Source organism: Idiotropiscis lumnitzeri, chromosome 4 (assembly GCF_059441095.1).
Source record: "Idiotropiscis lumnitzeri isolate Australia: NSW breed Sydney's pygmy pipehorse chromosome 4, RoL_Ilum_1.0, whole genome shotgun sequence".
In the NCBI taxonomy this organism is placed as follows: domain Eukaryota; kingdom Metazoa; phylum Chordata; class Actinopteri; order Syngnathiformes; family Syngnathidae; genus Idiotropiscis; species Idiotropiscis lumnitzeri.
The window spans coordinates 31,491,204-31,512,319 of record NC_142394.1 but is presented as its reverse complement, the minus strand read 5'-3'; the positions used below and the strand labels follow the sequence as shown (position 1 = coordinate 31,512,319).

General features: G+C 48.7%; 1 protein-coding gene across 5 annotated transcripts in view; it reads right to left on the bottom strand.

Annotated features, from left to right (window-relative positions):
* Nucleotides 1-379: 379 nt before the first annotated feature.
* The window catches only part of pcdh7b (protocadherin 7b), a 76,867-nt gene continuing 56,130 nt past the window's right edge, over nt 380-21,116 (bottom strand). For 2 of the 5 annotated variants that reach the window (XM_088294507.1, XM_088294508.1), the window contains exon 3: nt 380-2,187. In XM_088294507.1, coding sequence (XP_088150633.1) covers nt 1,682-2,187 — 506 coding nt within the window. In that variant the 3' untranslated portion in view covers nt 380-1,681. Of the gene's footprint in view, nt 2,188-3,486; nt 3,506-21,116 lie in introns of all 5 variants that reach the window. The other 3 variants (XM_088294509.1, XM_088294512.1, XM_088294513.1) reach the window with 3 other exon arrangements.

Here is a 21,116-nt window from a genome sequence, read left to right as displayed (position 1 = left end):
GTTTGGCCGAGCTTCCGCAACACGTATCCTGTGGAAATGTGTCCCCAGTCCGTCCCGCAGCCGGCCGACGTTCAATCATACCCATTCGTATAAAAAGGCACAATTGCAATTTTGCATTCACTCCATCAGGTTTTGTTTCGTTTAGAGACGATACAGTATACAAACCGGGAAAAGAAAAAAAGTTACAATTTCATGATCATTTCTACAATTTCAGCTGTCAACAAAAAGGATGAAAATGAAATCCTTTAAGACACACGGAGAGTTGAGTGTTTTGTGCGATAAGATGAAGTAGCCAAAAGAGAAAGCAATGTACTAAGTTGGACTACATGGCTAATGTTTCATTCGTTAGTACGCAAGCAAGCAACAAGGTGGAATCCAATCTTACAAAGGGGATTTTATTTTTTTTTTGTTGTTTTCTTTTTCTTCTTCCTTCTCATTAAGTGAAGTCAGTTCCATAAAGCGTGCAGTAAAAAAAGGCAATATTCACGTGTACAATTGCTAAGTATAGGAGCACTGTCTTTCCGACGACGAGTAGTAATTACAGACTATAGAAAGAGCCAGAATGCACAAATTGCAAGTCGAGAGCAAATCCCGTTGGCTTTGCGGGGAAAAAAAATAAATGCATTTTAGATGACTCATTTTATGACCAATCTAATATCGTCATGTGGAATGTTTTAAGTTCAGCGTCTGTCATAAAACACAAAAGGATTCAAAAGTCAAGTGGATTACGATTCTGCTTTTTGATTGTTTTGCGTTTGCTTGAGCTGATTCTTACATTCATGCTCAAAAGATGCCGAGCGACATCTCGTACTTCTCGTTGCCTTTCAATGCTTGGCGGGGGAATCATTCAAAACAAAAAAGGAGATCAAATCTGATGATTGTTTGATGGCAAATGTTTACATTATGACATTTATTGCTCAGTCTGTCCCTTGACAAAAAAAAAAACAGGATGTGCCTGTTTTTGCACACGTGCTTTCCTATTACTCATTTTAATTGCCGATCGGGACGATATCGGCCTCGTTCAATTCAGGAATCGGGCTCGCCGCGCCACGGCCGCAACGGATGCAGTCCAGATGTTCGGCCTCACCAATCACAACCAAGAAGAAGAAAAGAAAGCCAGTCCGAGTGTTTCTGTACAATTTTTCACGTCACCGTCCGGTGCCAAAAAGTCTCGGCAGAAGACATTTAAAGCTCGGTCTTTTTGCCGACGTCTCCTTTCGTTTGGTTTTCGCGTCCGTGGATGCTCCAAATGCTTGGGAGCGACATCCGGTATATTGGCGCCGACCGCTCCGGAAGAAGAAAGAAAACAGTCCGATGCGGACGCACTTTGAAGCAAAGTTGGCCACTCTTTTTTCTTTTTTTTTTTTTCTTTCAGTTTTTAACAGGAGTCTTGATGCGTGTGTGATGGATGTGGATGCATGCATGAACTCTCGCGTCTGCGTGTAAAATAAGTTGGGTGGACCATCAGGCAGCAGACCGCGTTGCAAGAGCCCGTCTCGCCACGTTGACATTGCAGTAGTAGCGCTTAAAAAAGGAGAAGAAAAGCAAAAAAGAAAAGGCCACCTTCTTTGCGTATTTGTTGTTCAAGTCTTTGGAGTCCGACCTCATTCGGTGCAAGGGAGTGGTGACGATAACTCGAGCCGCGGTCGTGTTCTCCTTCCCGCGACTTTCTGCCGACCGCTTACAGGTACACCTCCCGTCGCGTCAGAGTTCCGCACGAGGTGGGCTTGTACTCCCCGGCGGGCGCCATTGGGATCTCCTCGCCGGGGTGGCCCAGCGTCTCCTCGGCGGCGCCGGGCGAGCCGTACGGAGGCGAACCGTAAGGCGGCGAGCCGAAGGCCTCGTAGGAGGAGGGAGAAGAGGCCATCTTCTTACTAAGTAGGTTGCGATTGCGGTCGCCCAGCATGTGGCCGGCGGCGGCGTCTCCGTTGGCCACGGCCGCCATGGCGAGGGTCTCTTGGCTGCCGGGCTGCTCTTGGCTGCCGCTGCCGCCGCTGCCGCTGCTGCCGCTGCTGTTGCCGCTCATGAAAGTGGAAAGCTTTGGTTGTTGGGGGGTGGTGGTGGACTTGGACGGCCGGCGCTCGGGCGACGTGCGGACGGGCATCCAGCAGGAGTCCGAGTGGCCGTACTCGTCGCATTCCCGGGTGCACTTGCCGGTCATGGCTACGTCAGGCAAAGGCCGCGAGTCTGCAAAGAGACAAAAGACAAGCGTCAGGACGCTTTGTTTTGTTTTCGCCAATGTTGGATTTTCAAAGACGAATTGTGTGACAGATGTCACAATCTGCCTTGATGTGTTCGCTCGCTGTTGTGCCGGCTCGTCCAAACCTTCATCAAACAATTGGCCAAACGTTGCATCATTTTACAGAAGAAATTATTTCAATTACAAATTGTTGCCATTTAAGTCAAATGTGTTTTATTTTTTTTTACCTTTTAATTGAATCGTTTCAGTTCATTTAGTTTTGTTCAATTAAGCACCGCGCTGCGTTTGAGTGACTTGCAACATTTGCAAGAATAAAAGCGCTCCCTCATCACGCGGTACGAGCTGCATAAATCATCTCATTTTTCGAAATTGTACGCGTTGCCCCGCGAGCAGCTTTGCACTTTTGGGTGCAAACGTTCAATTTGGAGATTTTGCTTTCAACTGAGTTTCCCTTTTCATGACTACAAAAAAACAAAACAAATCAATGCGTCATCAGCAACGAGTTGACTTTAGTGTAAAAAAAAAGAAAAAAATCCTTGAATGCAACCTTGACTAAATGCGCTGGCAAACGTGATGTGCGAAGGCTAGTTGCGTCTTCTTTTATTTGTGGCGCTTGCAGCACTAAAAGCGATGTTTTGTTTTCATGCATGCCACCACAGCAAGTGGAACAAGACAACAATGAAAAAGGAGACAACGCGGCCGGCAGCTCTCAACTAAACAGCGGTGGCGTGAATAAGGGCTTGAAATCATGTCATGCTTGAAAAATGTGTTTGTGCCGAGGCGGCGGCGACCAACAATCAACAACTCAACTTTTATTCATGTCGCGCTTTGGTGTGTTGTTGGAGACACCAGCGCCTTCCTTCCTTCCTTCCTTCCTTATCTGCTGATTGACAGCTGGCAATCACGTCTCGATCTAAGGAGCTTTACAGATTGGTGTGGCTCAAGCGTCCCGCTCTTCTCTTTAATCCACTAATTCAGCTTTTAAGCAATTACCCGCTTTAGCGATGGCCTCGACATTTGCTATTGTGTGATGAGGCGCTCGAAAAGACTTTCGGCTGTGGCAAAAACGAAGCGGGAAGGTTGTCGTCGGTGACGCGCGGCTGGCCGAGCGGACAAGTAACGGATGTTTTTTTTTTTTCTTTTTTCTCGCGACATGTTGATGCAGTTTGGTCATGAAAGGATGCATGTGAAATCAAAATCAAGCAGCGACGGGGGAGTGCAAAGCAAACCAAAGCAAGCCAAGCATGCCTTTGGCCAAAACCAAAAGAGTTGGTATCGTGGCTTACTTTTAATGCTCTTTTTCTCCTGCAAAAGAAAGAATACAGAACAGAAATCACTTGTTCTGTTTTGTCACATCCAATGTATGAAAGACGCACCGCTTCCATGGCGGGGAGGACAGAAAAGGGGAAGCTCAAAACGCAGTTTGCGAGCGCCATTCTGCCGCTCATAATTCGTTTCCGACGGCATCGAGGTAAGGCCTGGCCGACCGAGCATCGCTTGTCGACAAAAATCTCATCGCTTTCATCACGAGCCGGTCTCGATGAATTCGAGTGAAGGTGAGAGCAGTTGACAAAATTGGGAGATGGAATCAAATGACGTGATGCATGATGGCGTGACATCCCTAAAAACACACACACACACACACACGCGCAGACACACGGAGACGAGCGGACGCTGATGGTCCTGCTCATTTAAACTCCCCAACGAGCCACGATGCAACGCGGCAATCTTGACGATCGCTCATCCCATCGACTCGTCGGGACTTGGAAGGTAAAAATGCGTTTGTTGTCAGCTCCCCTTCACGTGAAGAATATTCACCGTTCACTTTTGGAGAATCTTTGGATCTTTTGACGACATGCTTCAAGCCACGCGTTACATTTTAATAACTGAGCTACACGAGGGGGGAGGAATCGAGCCATGAAATCCACCGGGAAGTCAACCCCCCCACCCCTCCCACCTCCGCTCATAGATGCCACGGATGGTCTAAAATGGAGCTCCTCAACACCGTAGCACATAGTTTGTTGGCTACAAGATGGCGGCAAAGCGAAACGCTTTATTGACATTGTGGTGAAAAATGTCTGCAAATAAATAAAGAAGAAAATCCCAAATGTTGAACCATTAAAAAAAACGGAGACGTCAACTGCAAAGACTCAACATGCCTTTTTGTGGCCCGTGATGATGTATTCTTAAAACTTCAAATGTCATACCAGAAACGGGTTCAAAGGAGAACTTTGGTTCTGAGCATTTTCAAGATCGCTTCCACCAGGACGCCATCCGATAATCAGGACATGACAAACAATATAAAAGCCGAGCCCTCCGAGGACTGGCGTTGCTAAAAGTGCTCTTTTGTCACATGCGCAATCGAGCACGCCGCGACACAATACGAGCGCGGTCGCAAGCTTCACTGCACGGCAAAAAAGCCCAGCAAAGGCGGGCCCTTGTCTTGCAGCTTTGACCCCCGCGGCGCAGGCCTTATTTGCTAGCCAGCGACGAGCTTTGGCGAGCGCTCGGGAGAAGTGCTTTTAGCCGCGGGGAGGCGCTAAATTCATAATGGGCCTCCTTCACTTCCGAAATGATGCACAGGAGGATTGTTTGTCACCGTTTTTATTTTATTTTTGCCTTGTTTGGGCTGCACCAAAAGCAACTACATGGACGCCATCGAATTAATCTGACCGCGGAAACCTTTGCGCGTGCTGAGCGTCTTTGGTCGCAGCCGGCCGTCCGTCCGTTAAGGCTCCACAAGAAACGGAGAGCGACACTGCGAGGACAGCGAGAAGGAGAATTAAAGAAGAGTGACAATGCTGCGAGTGTAGCGAGGTCAGGGCCTGCGAGAGGCGAGGCAGCAGATTGAGCGGAGAAGACAGCCTGGCTGCCTCTGGGCCGTCAGAGGCCAAACGCGGCGCCAAAAGAGAGCAGCGCGCAAAGCAGGAGGACGGATCGGCCGGCGACCGGCGCCGACTTTGTGCCCGATCCATCGCGGCATGTTCGCCAATGCGCTCTCATACGGGATCTTATCAATCGCTTTACTCCTTGTCGACCGTTTGAGCTTTGGCTTCATTGAAAACTGTCCACGGAGTCCTGTTTTGGGCCACATTGTTTCCGAGTGTTTCTTTGTCGCATTACTTGCAGAATCAAATCATCTCAAAAGCTACTTTGGAAAGCCGAGCGCCGCTTACTTTTTGTACTTCCCCGACACCGATTCCATCGCAGACGACCCACTTCAAAAAGTCAAGTGAAAAAGTGACTTTTTCGCATTTGATAAGATTCCACCCAAAATGCGATTCGCGGTCAACTCCTTCCTGTACAAGCGAGTCCAGTCTTTTGCGGCAGATAATTACATTTATTACATCTCCAGACAATTCCCAAGAAAGCGTCTAAACACTTTAACCTCCAAGTGTAATTTATACGCCTGCACATGTTGCGGATTTGAGGGCAAAGAGTAATAACGGGCTGAGTGGAGTGCAAAGACGCACCAGAGGAGATCTTGTTGAGAACAAAGCTTGGGAAACGGGCGTCGGAAGTTCTCATTAAAGGTCTTGGTGCTCACGAGGATCGATTCGATGCGGCCGAGTGCCAAGATGGCTGTGGACGCTGCCGCACGTCGTGCGGATGACTTCATGCCGTCAAGCGGGACAAATGAAATATTTAGCCCACAAAAACCAGGAAACGGGCGACCCGATCCCTTTCTGCTCGCCTCACATTCTCGTTTTCATAGATGGCCAAAGTCGTCGCGCGCCGGAAATGACCAAATCGGACCCCACCCCAGCGAGGTGGAGGCAGCATCGAGCCCTGAGGCTTCGTTACGCCGATGTTGGCGACTCATTATGGCCGAGGCGCGTCTCCCCTGTGTCTCCCCCCCAAACAACCCCTCCCCCCTCCCCTGTGACAGAGGGCCGCGTCATCAAAGAGGAAACGGGCGTGTGCGTGTTTCGGCGCTGGGCGAATACGCGACACGAGGCGGCCCCGGGCTGCAAAGGAAGCCCAGCAAACGGCGCCGGCGTCAAGAAGAAAGAACAGCCAAGGGGCAACAATAAGTTGTGGGAGAGAAGAAAGCAGAAAGAGACAAAAAAATGACGACTCAATTAATAAGAGCTTGACAGCGAGTTCAGACGAGCCACATAAAAAGAGCCAAATTTGTCTAAGACAAATAAAGGAGTGACAGCAGACAGGCGGCGGGGAGACGTGAACAAAAAGGCAGTCTTGGGGGGGGGGGGGGGCGACCTTTTTGAATGCGCACCCGAGCAACGGTGTTAATTGTCGGTGTTAACGGCAGGGTGGCAATTTGGTCGGTGACAGCGGCAAATGTTGTCTTGCTCCCCACCAGGAGGGGGCGACATGCATCCCGAAAGAACGTCTTGTTGCAGATTGCCGAGATGGAACGACGGCTGTCGCAATACCGAGACAAACCTGCGAGAGGCGGCACGAATGTCGGAAAACGAAATTTCAAGGAAACTCGCATTTGCCATCGTTTCAGCGTTATCAGAAAATCGGACTTTTTGTTGACGTTGATTGCAAGGGGGGGGGGGGGGGGGGTGAAATCCCACAATCTGACTCATTTGTCGAAATGTGTAGCTTGATTCGGATCTCCGGACGGGACGAGAAGGCGACTTTGATCATTCGGTCGCTCTTGCGTTATTTTTTTCATTTACGAGCATCGCCGGATATTAGCATTGATTGATCAAAATGAACTTTCCAATGTGAGGACATGTTTGATATTTTTTTTCCAACAAGACAAAGACAACATTCATGAAAGAAAATGGTAGGGCTTTCTGCGCTACTCTTCAGCTTGTGTGTGTGTGCGTGTGTGTTGGTGCAAATTACACCCCAAAACGGCTCTCTTCAGAGGAAAAAACAAACCAAAAAAAAAAAACCGTCATTGCTTCTCTTTCCTGTTGCTCTTCTCACCCTTGGCCAGGTTCTCCGCTTTTCTGGTGCCAAATGGTTATTTGTCAAAGTATCATTTGTATAAAAGTCTCCCTTGAAAATGAACTTGAAAATCCAATTTTGCTTTGAGCGAGTCGTGCGCTCGAAACCATCTAAAGCAATGAGCCATGAAAAAAAAAAGATTTGTGATGTGTGACATCTGATATGGGCAACGTCAACGCGTCATCGCCGTCCGCGATGAGTTCCGCGGCTCCAACCAAGGCGCAACGATGAACGCGGCGTGATGACAACTTGCATTCGGAAAGACGACGACGAGGCTGGAAAGCGCCGCGCTGGCGAATGACGCAGATCGCCCGATAAACTTGGTGCTCTACCCACCAAATTGTTTTGCAGGTTAAAAAAATGTGCCGGCAAATGTTTCCGCGCGTATTTGCGTGGTCATGAGATGACACTTGCCCCGGGTCGCCGGCAAAAGGATCACACGACTCCCTCGAGGACTGACGGAGAACGTTGAAAATGAAGCGCATCCGTCGACTGTCTGCTGATGAAAGCGCGTCAGTCAGCAAACAAACGGCTTGTTGCCCGACGGAAGCTTCCGGGAAAAGCGCGTCGAGGCTTCCCGTGCCGCTCGCAAAGTCATCTGATCTCGGCTTTGATTGCTTGAAAACATGTCAAATATCAGCGTTCTAAAAATGGGCACGTTTGATTTGCGGAGAGCCTTAAAACGTGATCCGGGCCGAGCGATCCGGCCCGATAACGCCAAGGTGTCCCGGATTCTGGAGAGATAGGCCACAGTTTGTCCCCTCCGGGAATGCTGCGTTGGATTTCCCGCACAGCTGTCACCTTCGCTGCTGCCTTTGAGACTTGCTGTGTAACTTTGAATCAAGTCCATTTTTCAATCCACTGGAGACGAGAGGAAGAGGGCTCCTCTGCTGTCTTTCGGGTTTTTATTTCTTTATTTATTTTTTTGCTTTGTTTCCACCTTTTGTCTGTACCGCACTGCCCTTTATTTATCACGTCTCTTCTCGTGATATCCGAATCGCTGACTGTTAGTCCTGACATTTCAAAGTGATATTTTCTCGACGTCGACGTATGACGAAAGAACGCTAAAGTCGGGAGTGGTTGAGATCTTGATTGAATGTAACAATAAAGCAGAAGTCCCACGTCGTCGGACTTGAGGAACTACCCGTCATAACACCCTCATTTATGCCACCACGGCTGGAGAAATAATGAACAGAAAGACACTTAATTGTCGGACCACCTCCGCTCACGAGAGAGCTCCTCTTGAAAGGTCCTTCTTGAAAATGGCCTTGCAAGTACAACTGCGATTCAAGTCCCCCTTTCGGCCATTGTGGCTTCAAAAAGCAACAATAGAAGAAGAATATTTTTTTTCTAAAAATACCACATCATATAACATGTAAATCATAGTTGTAGATATAATATTATAATTATCCTAAATATGATAAGGATTATGTTAGGCCAGCAGAGAAGGCCTTGACCGCTCACCACTGCAGTAAGGTATAAAAAAACTAAAAAAAAACACAACCTGGCTATGGCAACTGGCATTGTTTAATTGACACAGAGGGAAAAAAAATCCCACTCAAGTTCATATCAGTCTGCCAGTACTTCTACTTTGACCGCAGCCTTTTTTTTTTTTTTTTTGTGTTATTCATCTTCCGTGCAGCGTGTGATTACTTTTTCTTCCTCTTCTGAATATCCTCTTCATTCAATCGGCAGACCTTGGCTCGCCAGGCAGGTTATCCAGTCACTATCCAACCGATGCCAGTGTATTATTTAAAGCACTGGAGGCCCAATTTGTCACTCTGGTGGGCCCATCACAGGCGAATATCCTTTCTGAAATGTATTTTTCACACCGTCTGTCGGTGAGATCAAAGCAGCCGCCGCCCGGCCAATCCTCCCCCGAGCTGATTCCCGCTGACAAAAGCAGTCAATCCCAACTGAGCCCATCCCCCTTTTGAAACAACAGAGAGGGGCTTGCCAAATAGATTGGAATAATGCGTCCGTTTTCTGGACAAACGGACACTCAAAGCGCTCGCCTTGGATCCATTATTCATGCGCCTCACGCATTGGCACTCAGGTGGCGCTAAACGTGGTTTTGTAGCCACAGCTGCCCGTGAGCGCCGACAAACATTCACACGCGGCGAGCGGGAGTGACGGCGGAAGCCAGCCGGGTCAAGGACCGGACGGAGCGGCAATCGAACAGCGGACCCTCCGGTTACCCGACGAGCCGCGCTCGCCTCCGAGGCGGCGCCGCTCCAAGCGCTGGAACGGCAATTGTTGTTTTCGTCAGTGATGACGATGACAAAAATATTTCGTTGACGTAACGTTCATGACGATAACGAGACGACGACGAGCTGAACGTGGCGCTTTGATGACAAAAACATGACGTGACCGACTTGACTTTGCGGTGACGAGACGGGACGGAATTGTTAGCGTTTGATCTGTCAGACGTTCAAAAAAATGTTTTTTTGATCGTCAGATGTTCCAAATTGATGACATCTGTCTTTCCAAAAATGGCAATGCTGGTGCGACCTATCCTGGTTTGGCCACGCCCACCACGGCGCATACGTCGCAATCAAAGAGTGAGCGACGGTAAGGCAGAGGGAGTCCTCAGCCAAGCTCCGCCCTCCGCATTTGCACACGTCACCATTTTGGAGATTTCCGCTTTCCTAAAAGTGAATCAAGCTCGCTGGGCGACTTGGTTGTCATCAAGTAAAGAAGACAAAGACGTTTGATCGACTTTGTGCTTGTGCGACCGACTACAAGTTGCCGTTGTTAAAAGGTTTGGATTTTGTTTATTTCTGTTGCCGAATCAAAAGTTTTGGGCTTATTTTGGAACCACGAGCGTTGTTACCGCTTGATCTGTTTGGAACGCGTCACCCCGAGTCGTCGATCACAAAGTCTTTGATTTTGAACTAAAACGGACTCAAACCTTTTTGAATTTTCGTTGACTACATTTACAAAAACTCGACTTTGACCTTTTTTGGGGGGGTTTTGGTCGACTGAAACGATCACGAATAGGAATGACGAAATGTGCCGAAAACTAATAAGCATTTTGGTCCAAAAGACTAAGACTAAATCTAAAATGGCTGCCAAAAACAACACCGCTGTACAGGTCGATGCGTCGTAACCCAAAAAATATTCTTGAATTCGGAGCGCATGAGTGCCCCCGCGCGGTCATCGTGATGTTTTTCCTCACGTCACATTTCAGTCTTTCCTTCTCTTCTGAGTCAGCGTCGAAAGTCTGCTCCGTTCTTTATCGCCCCGTCTTGTCCAATTGATTTTTTCCCCTTTTCTCAAGTCTTACCTACCAGCCTCCCCTCGTCTTTGATCGGAATGCTTGTGGGTTGTGGGAAATGTCTATCGCCATTGATCGGAGGGCCGAGCCGATGGCGCTTTCATGAGCGCCGCGAGTCAAACCGTTTTCTCTGCCACCGGCTTGGGTGATGTTAGAACGCGAGTGGAAAATGTGTCGATCACTTCTTTGGAATCCTCAAGAGATGGAAGCGGACGTTTAAAACGGAGCGCATCAAATTTTCATCACGCTGCCGCGGCATGCAACGCGCTTTTACACACCGTCGCCGTGAAGTCGAGGATGTCGCAGTTCAAAGATGGCGCCCATCCTCAACATCCTGACAAGATTGATTTAGTTCAGAAGAATAAAAAAATAAATCGATAAAACGTTTTTGTTAAAGAAATAAAATGAAAAACGAAAACTTCATTTGATTTTCTGTTGACATCACAAACTCAAACTATAATTGTCGAGAAAGATACACGACGAGCTTTTCGGCTTGATTTTCAGTCGATAGGAAGAGCGCGGCCGAAGGTCCGACGCTCGTCTGGGAGTTGTCGTCTTCTTCGCGTTTGTCGCGCAGAAGCCACGTCATCGAGCAGCAGCCAAGAAAAAAAAAAAAGGAGTCAGCGGATGACGTCGCCGTTCGGAGACCACTTTGCGTTTGTCTCCGATGGCTCGCCTGTTTTTGTCACTTCACGCAACGCTTGATAAAATTCACGCGATTTAAAAATCCTTAGGTTGAATACTTGTCAACATGAATCGAAGCCACAAATCCATTTTCAAAGTTGGCAACTTATTTGGCAAACAAGACACGGTCGCTTTATTAGAATTTGGGTGTGTACGAAAGATGCTCGGCACAAATTGTCATTCACAATCTGTGCACTGTTAAAACTGCCAAGTGTTTGATGAAAAAGTTTCTGTCGAATTTTTACAGCACGATATTTCCTTTGGTCTTTTGTCCATCTTGCACGCGAGCAAAAGAGTTTAACTTAACTTGAAAGCCTTTTTGAAGAAGCTAAAATGAATACAAATGAACGAGCCGCTGAACACTAAAAAACAAAACTGAAAATGAAATAAAAACTATAAATGTCAATTCCCGGCCAAATGTGAACATTTTCCCAAAGATTCTCCTCCATGATCTTTTTTTCCGATCCGCTTTGAAAACAAACGCCAATCCTAACCGGCAAAGTTGTCGGCTGTGCCACGAACGGCGCGATTGTGAGGCGACGCTTCGCGATAGCCAATCGGGACGCTTGCGCGCCAATCGGCGACTTGCGTCGGGCGTTACCGTGGCATTCGCCAACGCTCGACAACCGTTTCCCACGGCAACGGAAAGCTGTCGTTCTGCCCATTGTTCTCCGCGTCTTCCCTCCGCCGCGTCTCCTTCTCAACCCGATCGACCGGCAGCCGCTTACGTGGCCAAGTGGTTTCTCTTTAATGTATTGCGAGTTGGCGCTTCATGAATCCGACGGAGTTGACCAGACAACCTAACGAGCTCGCCGAGCGTCTTCACTTACGCCTTCTTTTGCGTTTTCCTTCAGTGAGGATGCCGCGTGGTGCGGTGCTGCCTCCTGCTGGTCAGTGTCGGTTGGACGAGAGTCATGTCGGTCATCGTGGCTCAAAGAGGCTCTTGAGCTCTTATCATTCTTCTTTTCTGTAATTTGTCACGGTGATAAGAAGCGCAAGCACGCGCGTGGATAATTGTCATGTTTTGAAACCGGATTAAGATGTCAAGACTGCAGATGTAGAGACACCAACGTCCATTAAAAAAAGTGTCAAATCCGATGAGACGACGGCGTCTGCCCCCAAACTTGTAAAGGATCCCTCGCCTCCGTCGCACGCGCCGACTCAACTGCTCCTCTCGTTTCCTTTACGCGAGTTCCACATTTCACCGTGAAACAATACGAGTTGGAAATGATGAGCGAGGGAAGAAGATTGGGGAGAGACGCTTTGTCTTCTTAAAAAAAGGAGCATATGAGAAAGGCTGCCGTCGAATGTGCAACCAAATTAAGAGCGAGAGCGAGCGAGCGACACACAATCAGCCAGCGTTTGAGCGACGCGAGCGAGGGAGTTCGTAATATGCTTGGGAATTTAATAAGGCTCAACGCTCTTCAATATTATCACCGCCGGCTTCGCAGAGTGCTTTTGGGAACACGGAATGTGCCCAAAAGGGATGATGCCGATGATGTCCTCCGACAAACTGGCTAGCGCGGATGCTAACGCGGATGCTAACAATACCATCTGTGCTTAAAGGGCAAAAAATTGCTTCTTCCGATTCTCTGAGCAAGATCATCTTTGCCGGATGCCGCGCATGCTCAAAGAAATGAAAAGCTTGGCGAGAAGCTACGCGTGCTGGCAAAGCCAAAAGGATTGAAGTTGATCATTGAGCAAACGTTGGCCAGGATTTTTGGAGCTTTGCGCTGCCTCGTTTACCGGTTGCCGTTTTATTAAGCAGGCGAACGGCGGCCAGATAACATTGGCGCCGGTGAACACCTCACATTTTTCTGCTTTGGAATCGCTTGGCGAGGCAACTCACAGCCGCACGTCAAATCAAAATGAGACTTCTAAAAAGCAACCTTTGCGTCGCTCACCTCCTGCTCGCCATGTTTGGCCCAAATCAGGACAAAAACAAAAAATGGAAGGTGTCTTTTCCTGGAACACGCTATTTCTTGCTGCTCAGCCGTGCCGGTGAGCCTTTAACGCCAACCTGGTCGTTTAGCGCTGATCCGGTAGATGCGAGTTTGGCCGAGATGCATCTGAGTCTCCTTCAACTGACATACATCAGAAGTACGCTACGTGTGTTCACAGTTGACAGCGACACAGCCGAGAAGTGCTCCGGACCCGCAATGTCCTGTCAAAGCGGCACAGGCAGATGCGACGCGACGCGACGCCAAGCGACGCGGCTCTCGCTCCGTCGACTCGGATGACATTTACATACCGCGCTGCCCGCTCGTGTCGAAATCCCCCTCGGGCGGTACCAGACCTCAAATTTCGGACAGGCTTCCCGATCAATCTCCCTTGTCGCTACCTTACCGGGACTCGCTCACCCTTGACAATAAAAGCCAAACACGCAGCTCGCTCCGCTGCGGCCACAAAGCGCCGGCGGCTTTCGGCTTTCGGCTTTCGGATGCATGACGTGAAAGGCAAAAGAGAAAAAAAAAAATCCCAAAACATTGTCCATTTCGCTCCCCTCGCCGGCTGAGCTGGTTCTTCTCTAAGCCGTCATTGATGTTGGCGCTCCCTCCTTCTGTCTATCAAAGCTCACCTGCTCTTTTGTCTTCCCTAATCCGTTCGTCCTCTCGCTCGCTCCACCTGCCTTCGATACCTTTTGAAAATGTACTCCTCACTCCGGTGTCCTCCTTCCCCCATTTCTCATTATCTGCTTGCGTCTCTGCTGATCGGCCAACGACTCCCTGTCGGCAAATTCATGAGATTGATCTTTTTTTTTTTTTTGAAACGCGGGTCGGCGGGTATACTAAAAGGGTCCCTCTCGGCTCTTCTAAACTACCGGTGCGCTTGTTTGGCTGCGGAAATCCCCCGGCGGCGAGACTCCTGAAGGCCGACCGCTTAACATGCATCGGGTTCAACATCCACCCCCGCCCCCGCCCCCGGGGGACGTTCGCAGGGGGAAAGGAAACCGAGGCGGAATCGGAGGCAGAATACTAATCAAGTGTGGCACTCGAGGAATAAAACGTCTTCACAATGACATCGGAATTCCAGGCGCTACTCCGCCATCGCAAGTTCTTTTTACGTTTGTACTGTACGTCTTTCCATGCTGGGCGGTGTGAAAACAGTCAGTAGTGCCTTTCAGTGGCGTATGAAAGATTTTTAGCTGCGCGTGAGAGCGTTTCAACCGCGTGATTGTTTCAATTCCCACGACGTTTGAGCCTCAGATCAAAAGTCAACCCAACTTGAAGTGAAAAGAATTGGAACAAGTGACTGACGGCTGTTTGGACTTTGCTTCGCGTTGATTGCTTCAACATTAGATTGCGTTTGTTAACGAGACCACCAGAAATGCAAAACGTTGTGAAGACGGACAGATCAGAGTTATTGCGCCAACTTTAGGCTTTTTTGGAATGTTCTGAAAGTGTGTGTGTGAGAACAAAAATCCAAATCAAAATGCGCGTTCGAGTGCGAGAGGTCGTTTTGAATGATGTCCCCTAAATAATCCAAATTCTTGTGGGAATATTCGTCGGAGTGCTTTTGTCGCTCGCGTGGGTGAGGAAAGAGTCCCCCATCAGCATGATTAAGCGGCCAGTCCCACGTGACTTTGCCGACATTACGTCGCTCCATCGTCCTCACGACCTTCCGGAAGATTTCCTCCGCTTGCGACCGGCCATCAAATGTTAACGAGCTCGTGCTCGCTTTGGGCTGCAGAAATGCCAGCGGTCTCACAACTGGCATCTTTTAGTTGCAGCCTTTTTCTTTTTTTTTTCATTGGCTCATCTGATTGTCCATTTTTCCACCTGATGTGAGCATAAAGGGAATTAAAAAAAAAAAAAGCAGAATGTGCCCTTTTTGATGTTTCATGGCAGGAAGAACGCGCTTCTATTTTCGCCGGCGTTCATTAATATTGAAGGCCGAGAGCCGACGGGGCCGTACTTTAGCGGCCATATTTTATTTTGGCCATCTTTTTGCGGCGCGTTCTGGCTTGGACGAAGCGCTCGCCTCGCGGGAAAATGCGCAACCGTCGCGCGACGTGAACCTTTGACTGTCTTGTTTTGTTGTGACAGTGTGTCACTTCTCATAGACAACAAGAATAAATGTTTCTTTTTTCTAGTGTTGAGCCATCGAAAGCCATATTTGAATTATTGACGCTACTGCATTCGTGTGGTCCGTGCTCGTTTTGTAGCCTTGCTGAGCTCGCTCCAAAAAGCAAATGGCAAATCCAACTCCGCCTCGTTACATGATAACATTTGAAAACGTTTTTTTTTGCTCGGCCTCGACTTGAATCAGAACGAAGGGAAACGTCCACCGTTGTTGCGGCGGTTTAACGAGTCCAAACTCTGCCGGTTTGCGAAACATATTGCAAAGGAAAGCGAAACGGAAAGGAAAAGAAATGAGCGGCTTTGGAGTTGTGAGCAGAATGAGAAGGATAATCTTTGGCTAGGAAGCATCTATTCTTGGAGTGTGTTTGTCCTATATTTTGCGAGTGCTGCCTCGCATCAATACAAATGCCCTGGAATGCTTGGGGGGAAAAAAATGTCTTGTTTTGCAAACATAATGAAACAATGAAAGGAATGCCACATTGCAATGTACATCGTTCTCATCCGCAACGTTGACGCAGAATAGAAGCGCTGCGTCACGCGGCAAATGGACTGAAAGCTCCTGCGTGAAAAACTTAATCATGTCATAATAACGATAATCCTAATAACGGCGGATCGAAATGTGTACAGTGATGTCATGAGGTTAATGTGTTCCTCTCAGCTCGTCGGTTCAGCACTAATAATGGCACAGGGTCAGAAAATGACTTTGATATTGTCTCTGTCACCGCGGCAACAAAGATGCTAATTTAGCATTAGCATTGACTGTTCACAAACGTATGTTGTTTTTCTTATTTCTGACTTCCTGGCAGACGGCGATGATAACATTTTTCCTCAGCCGCAATTTGTCTCATTGTTTTGGATTCCGTTCCTCGGCTTGTAAACGGGACCGAAACCAAACGGGCCTCGAGGTCCCGCTTTGCGTGTTTTGCTCCCCGTTGATTTTCTCGCTGGCCGAGGAGCTCGTGACGGGGGAAGCCTCCCGTCATGCGGCCGGCTTATTGATTCTTGGAGTGTTGGAGCAGCGCGGGTGCATGAGCGGGTCAAGCGTGCCGGTGAAAAGAGTTGGAATGCGGCCCATTAGCCGTCATCTGCGACACTTCTCATTAACGGCCCCCCCGTTTCTCGGTGAGGACGCTTGTCTCAAAGGAGGAAAATCTCAAACAAGTTGCGAGTGGAGGCCGAAACTTTTTTTTTCCCGCAGTTTTCGGCCCTGCGGTCATTTGAAACCCGCAAATTGGTGCTTAAGCGCAAACACGGCCGTAAAACCATCAAGGAGAACGCCCGACATGACTTTCCCCAATTCAGTGAGTGCCACTTGAACTTTCATGAGCTTGAATGGAATCATTTGCTCCGTTGCGAACGGGCGCAACGTCAATGCTAGTTTTGCCTTTCGTACTTAGACAACACGAGCAACACCAGGTGAAAAATTGACCGACTTTCCGATGGGGGGGGCAATGTGTTGCCCAGGCCGCGCCGTCTTCAAATTTGGCCAAAGTCTGCTGCCTTTTCATCCTCTACTCGCAGGACCTCTCGAGGTGAAAAAGCAAAGAGGCAGCTTACTTCTGATTGGCTGCTACAATCCAATCCAACTTTATTTCTATCGCGCATTTTACAACAGCTGGAGCTGTAACAAAGGAAGCAATCAGTGGGCGGGCCAATCGGCTTCTGCTGGCAGGGCCACCGGCACAGCAAAGAGAGAGAGAGAAGTGTGCCGCAACGAGCCAAAATGAACCAGCTTTTCATTTATCGGCCTTGAAAGTTCCAAAAAAAAAAAAAAAAGTCAGAAAAAGAAAATTCAGCCCGGCTGATAATCGGTCGATCACTTGACTCGATCAAACCCAAGTTGACTTGTCGGCTAACCTTTGCCCCCACCTCCCGTTAATTCCCAAAAGTTGGAAATCCGTCTTCGTGGCGCGGTGGCGGCAGGCGAGACGAATGACATTTGGAAAGGCCCTCAAGCACTGAACGATTACGAGCACCTCCCCGCCGCAAGTGCGGCCGGATCAGCAATATTTCACACTGACAGAAGGACTTGACAGCAGGCGTCCGTTCGCACACCAGCTCAGCTCCGCTCAGCTCCTCGTTGGCGCTTTTATTTATTCATATCTCGCTCTCTTTCTTCTGCACTCGTACGTCCCCAGACGGGAGTGAATCGAAGGGTACTCGTCGACGGTGTAGCAAATTCGGAACAGGAAAGAGTGACGACGAGGCCGCACTCGAGTTGGAACGATAAGACGAGAATGGGCGCGCGGCCCCTGTTGATCTTTTGACGTATTAGCACCGCGTTCGGACATTTATTTATTTTTTTTGTATCCATCTCACACTGTACTGCGATTTGTACTTATTTGGGAAGAAGTCTCGCTTGTGTACTGCATCATTCTCCGCTTCCATTCGGACCGGGACGAGGAGCCGAGGAAAGCAAACGTTTGTGAGCTTTTCTCCTTACTTCTCCAAAGTGAAGCCAAAGTCATCTTTAAACAAGTTGCAAATAACAAGTGACTCTTTGGCAGGAATGCGAATCTCCAAACAACTGAGGCATGTTAGCTTTGGATGCTTCTGATGCGGAAAGACGATCAATCGTCCGCAAGTGTCCCCGGGGTCGTCATTCTTTTTTGCTTTTCACTCTTTTAGCTCGCTTTGGGCGGCCCATCTTGCCTTTTTTCAAATTCAAACGTTCATCTCGACCATCCGTTCTCATCGATTCAGTCCGGAGATCCGCAGAGGTCATTTTGTTTTTTTGGCCTAGCTCACGTTAAGAAATAAAGGCTATTTTTAAAAATGGATCGCCAACAACTGTGCGACATAAAACTGTTTAAAAAAAAAAAATCACTTTTCAAAGTTTTCAAGCATGCAATATTATTTTTTTTTCGGTAACACAAATCGTGAAAATGCTCCAATTGCAGCTGATTATCGGAATGCGTTTGTGTTTCGCGTTTGACGTGTAGATCGTTGCGATCACCTTCCAAAGACGTCCGGCAATTGCCCGGCGGCTGAATTTGATCCTTTCACGCTGGATTTTGGCTTTACGGCGATCGACTTCCGTTTGTGTTCGGATGACAATCTGATCTTGACCGACTTTGATCCAAATTGTTTTGCGTTTGCTTTTGCAACCTGCCCGGGCGCAGCGACGAATCACGTCGGCTGACATCAATAAGGCGGCTCGTTGGCTTGGCTTGGCGTCGGCCGACCCGCCGGCGTTGGCGGTTCCGCACAAGTGGCCCGATTAAATAAACGGCGACGCTTGCCAATAACGTCCGACCAATGAACCTTGAGGAGGCAAGCTTCCATTTCTTCTGGGCTCGCCGCTCTTTTTTGCCAGCTCGCCTCTCCACGTTGCCGATATTGGTTGAGGACAATAACCGCAATTGTTCCCCGTCGCCGTCCGCCGGTGCCGCTTTCCGGCCCCAAAGCGACCGAGCGACAGGTTGCTTTGTGTCACATGTGAACCGCTCGGCGCCGGCGTGATCACAAGCCCACAAAATGATGCACAAAAAGGATCTTGTGAAATGAAGACGGCGACGAGCGCGGCGAGAGGCGACTATCTTTGCCTGCCTTCTCTTATCTCGCTTGCCGCCTGCGTTTTCTCGCCAAAATGATTATTCAGAATGCGCTGACGCAAAAGCTTCATTCTTGCTCTTCGGCGGCGGCGTTTTGGCGCCATCGGATCACGCGAGGAGCAACTCGGTGCAGCTCGATTTCTTTTCTGTTTTTTTTTTCCTTGTTCGCCTTGTCTCGACCATCGTCGGCTTTTTTTCTCTTTTTTTTTGTGGAGCGTGCGCCAAAGTGGCAACAGAGGGCACTTCGTGAAATACGTCAAATTCGAATTCTACGATGACGCTTTTGATTAAAAAGGTGCGAAGAACGTTAAGAAGCAAAAGAACGATCGTCCGTCCCGCCAAGGTCGCTTTGCTCAGCGGTCGCTCGACAAACATCAACTCTGCTTCAACGAGAAGACCGAGACGGCTTTCGCGAGATTCAAACTGAAAAAAATTATTCATATTTCTTTTGTGATCGTGCACGATTTTGCGACGCAAGCCATTTGCTTGAAAGCGAGCGCTTTGATATTTGAAACTGACGACTTGCTCATTTGCGACGCCCTCTCACCTCTTTTTTCTCTCTTTCCGTAAAAATGCCAACGCCGTGGCTGGCTATCCGAAAAGTAGTCAATGGTGTCCGAGAAGTGTGTGAAATGTAATCATCTGCAAGCTTTTTCATTCTTCAGGGTGACTTCCTTCCGATGGGTTGGAATGATGCAAAAGTGTTTCGGGATCAAAGTTTGTGGTATCGTTCCACTTTGGAACCTATTCCGGGTCGGGTGTCAATTAGGTTCTAAAAGTGGCCGTTTGCTGCTTAAGCCGCTAACGCTAATGACGGCAATCAGAAGCCGGGCGCTAAAGCCGCTAATAGCGCCGAGCGCTAATGAGGAGGCTACCTGGGAGCTTGTTTGCTTAAGTTGTTTTTCTGGCTCGCCCTCCGGGAGCGCAGATAAGAGGCGCTGATATCCTGCCGTCGCCCTCCCCAAGCGCCCCCCAAATGTCCTCGGCTCGCTTCTGCGCTGGAGGATTGCTAATACGCGTCGCTAATGAATGCCAGGGGTGGGGGGGGTGAGCTAACTCCAAAAGTGCCTCAAGGGGGCGGCGATGAAGCATCCTGACTGTTGGCCTTTTGTGACATTTTCATATCTAAGCAACCACACCTCCAAGACGTGAAAGGAAGAATTTTCTCTGCTGTGCGTGAGCAGAAACGGAAAGAAAAAAGCTTTCGGTCGTGTCTCACTGAGCGCCCGAGGTTGGCGCCGAGCAAATGTTTTTGATTTTTCTAAGGGTTGGTTGAAGGTCGCAAAGAATTTCATCCCAAATTTCAAAAGGTTTGTCAATGTTGGCGACCTTCAAAACTGCTTGCAAGCTTGAAAAGCGTTTGGGAGGGAAAACCCAAACAAACATTGGCGCCGTGCACACGCACACACTTGCAAACCTGCGAGACCCGCTTTAAGCTGCTTTCTGTTTAGAAAGGATATTTCTTGCACTGTCAACAACCGGCGTGATCGCTCGGGGATTACACCTTTTGTCATGTTAAATCCCGTCGCTAATCTGCCAGTGTTGATTGGCCGTCATCAAATCTGTTTATGAAACGGAGGAATCCGCCGTTTGCGGTCAAAGGACGGCACAGGAGACTCGCAATTCAAATCGTCTTTGGTTCAATCTTGTTCTAATGAACCACAAATTTGTCTCCGGTCATCGGCGCGACGCTCGGACTTTTGAAAGAAAAAAAAAAGAAAAAAAGCCACCCAAAACAAAAATAGACATTAAGTGGTCTCAGTGTACATGAGGGGCGAACGTTTGCGTCAGGGTTTGTTCAAGGTCGCAAATGTTGGCCGGACGTTTTCTACAATTTTGCCAACAGTTTGAATAGTTTTTGTGCGTTGTTCACCGTTCCAAAAAAAAAAAATCCAATCTCAGAACGGGGCACTTGACCCTTTTTTGCCAGTCAGTCCCCCAGCTTCCGTTCCGACCTTGACCCTCCGGCCTTCCTCATCAAAAGTGTCGTGAACGTTTGCGACCTTCAACGATCACGTTTAGATTGTAAAACGTGTTTGTGTTTGCGGTGCATCGCGCCTGTTTGCCCAAATTCGAGGATGACATAAAAATGTGACAAAATCAGATTCCTGAAATGATGGCAGCCAGATTGAGCTTCGCAAAGAACTCATACGTTACAAAAGAGAAACTGATGATGGCACGATGATGATGTCGCCCCCCCTCCCCCCGCCTTGATTTTCTTGTGGCTATCTGGCGGGAGTCCGTTGAGGAGCCCGTTCCCCCGTTTGGTCATTAAAAGCCGTTTCTCGAACGGCGTCCATCTGCTGCTCTCTCATTACCGCTGTGAGTGATGGCGCTAATGTTTCGAAACACGGCAGTGGCGAATGGTCGCCGCGACCCTTGACTCAAGGAGT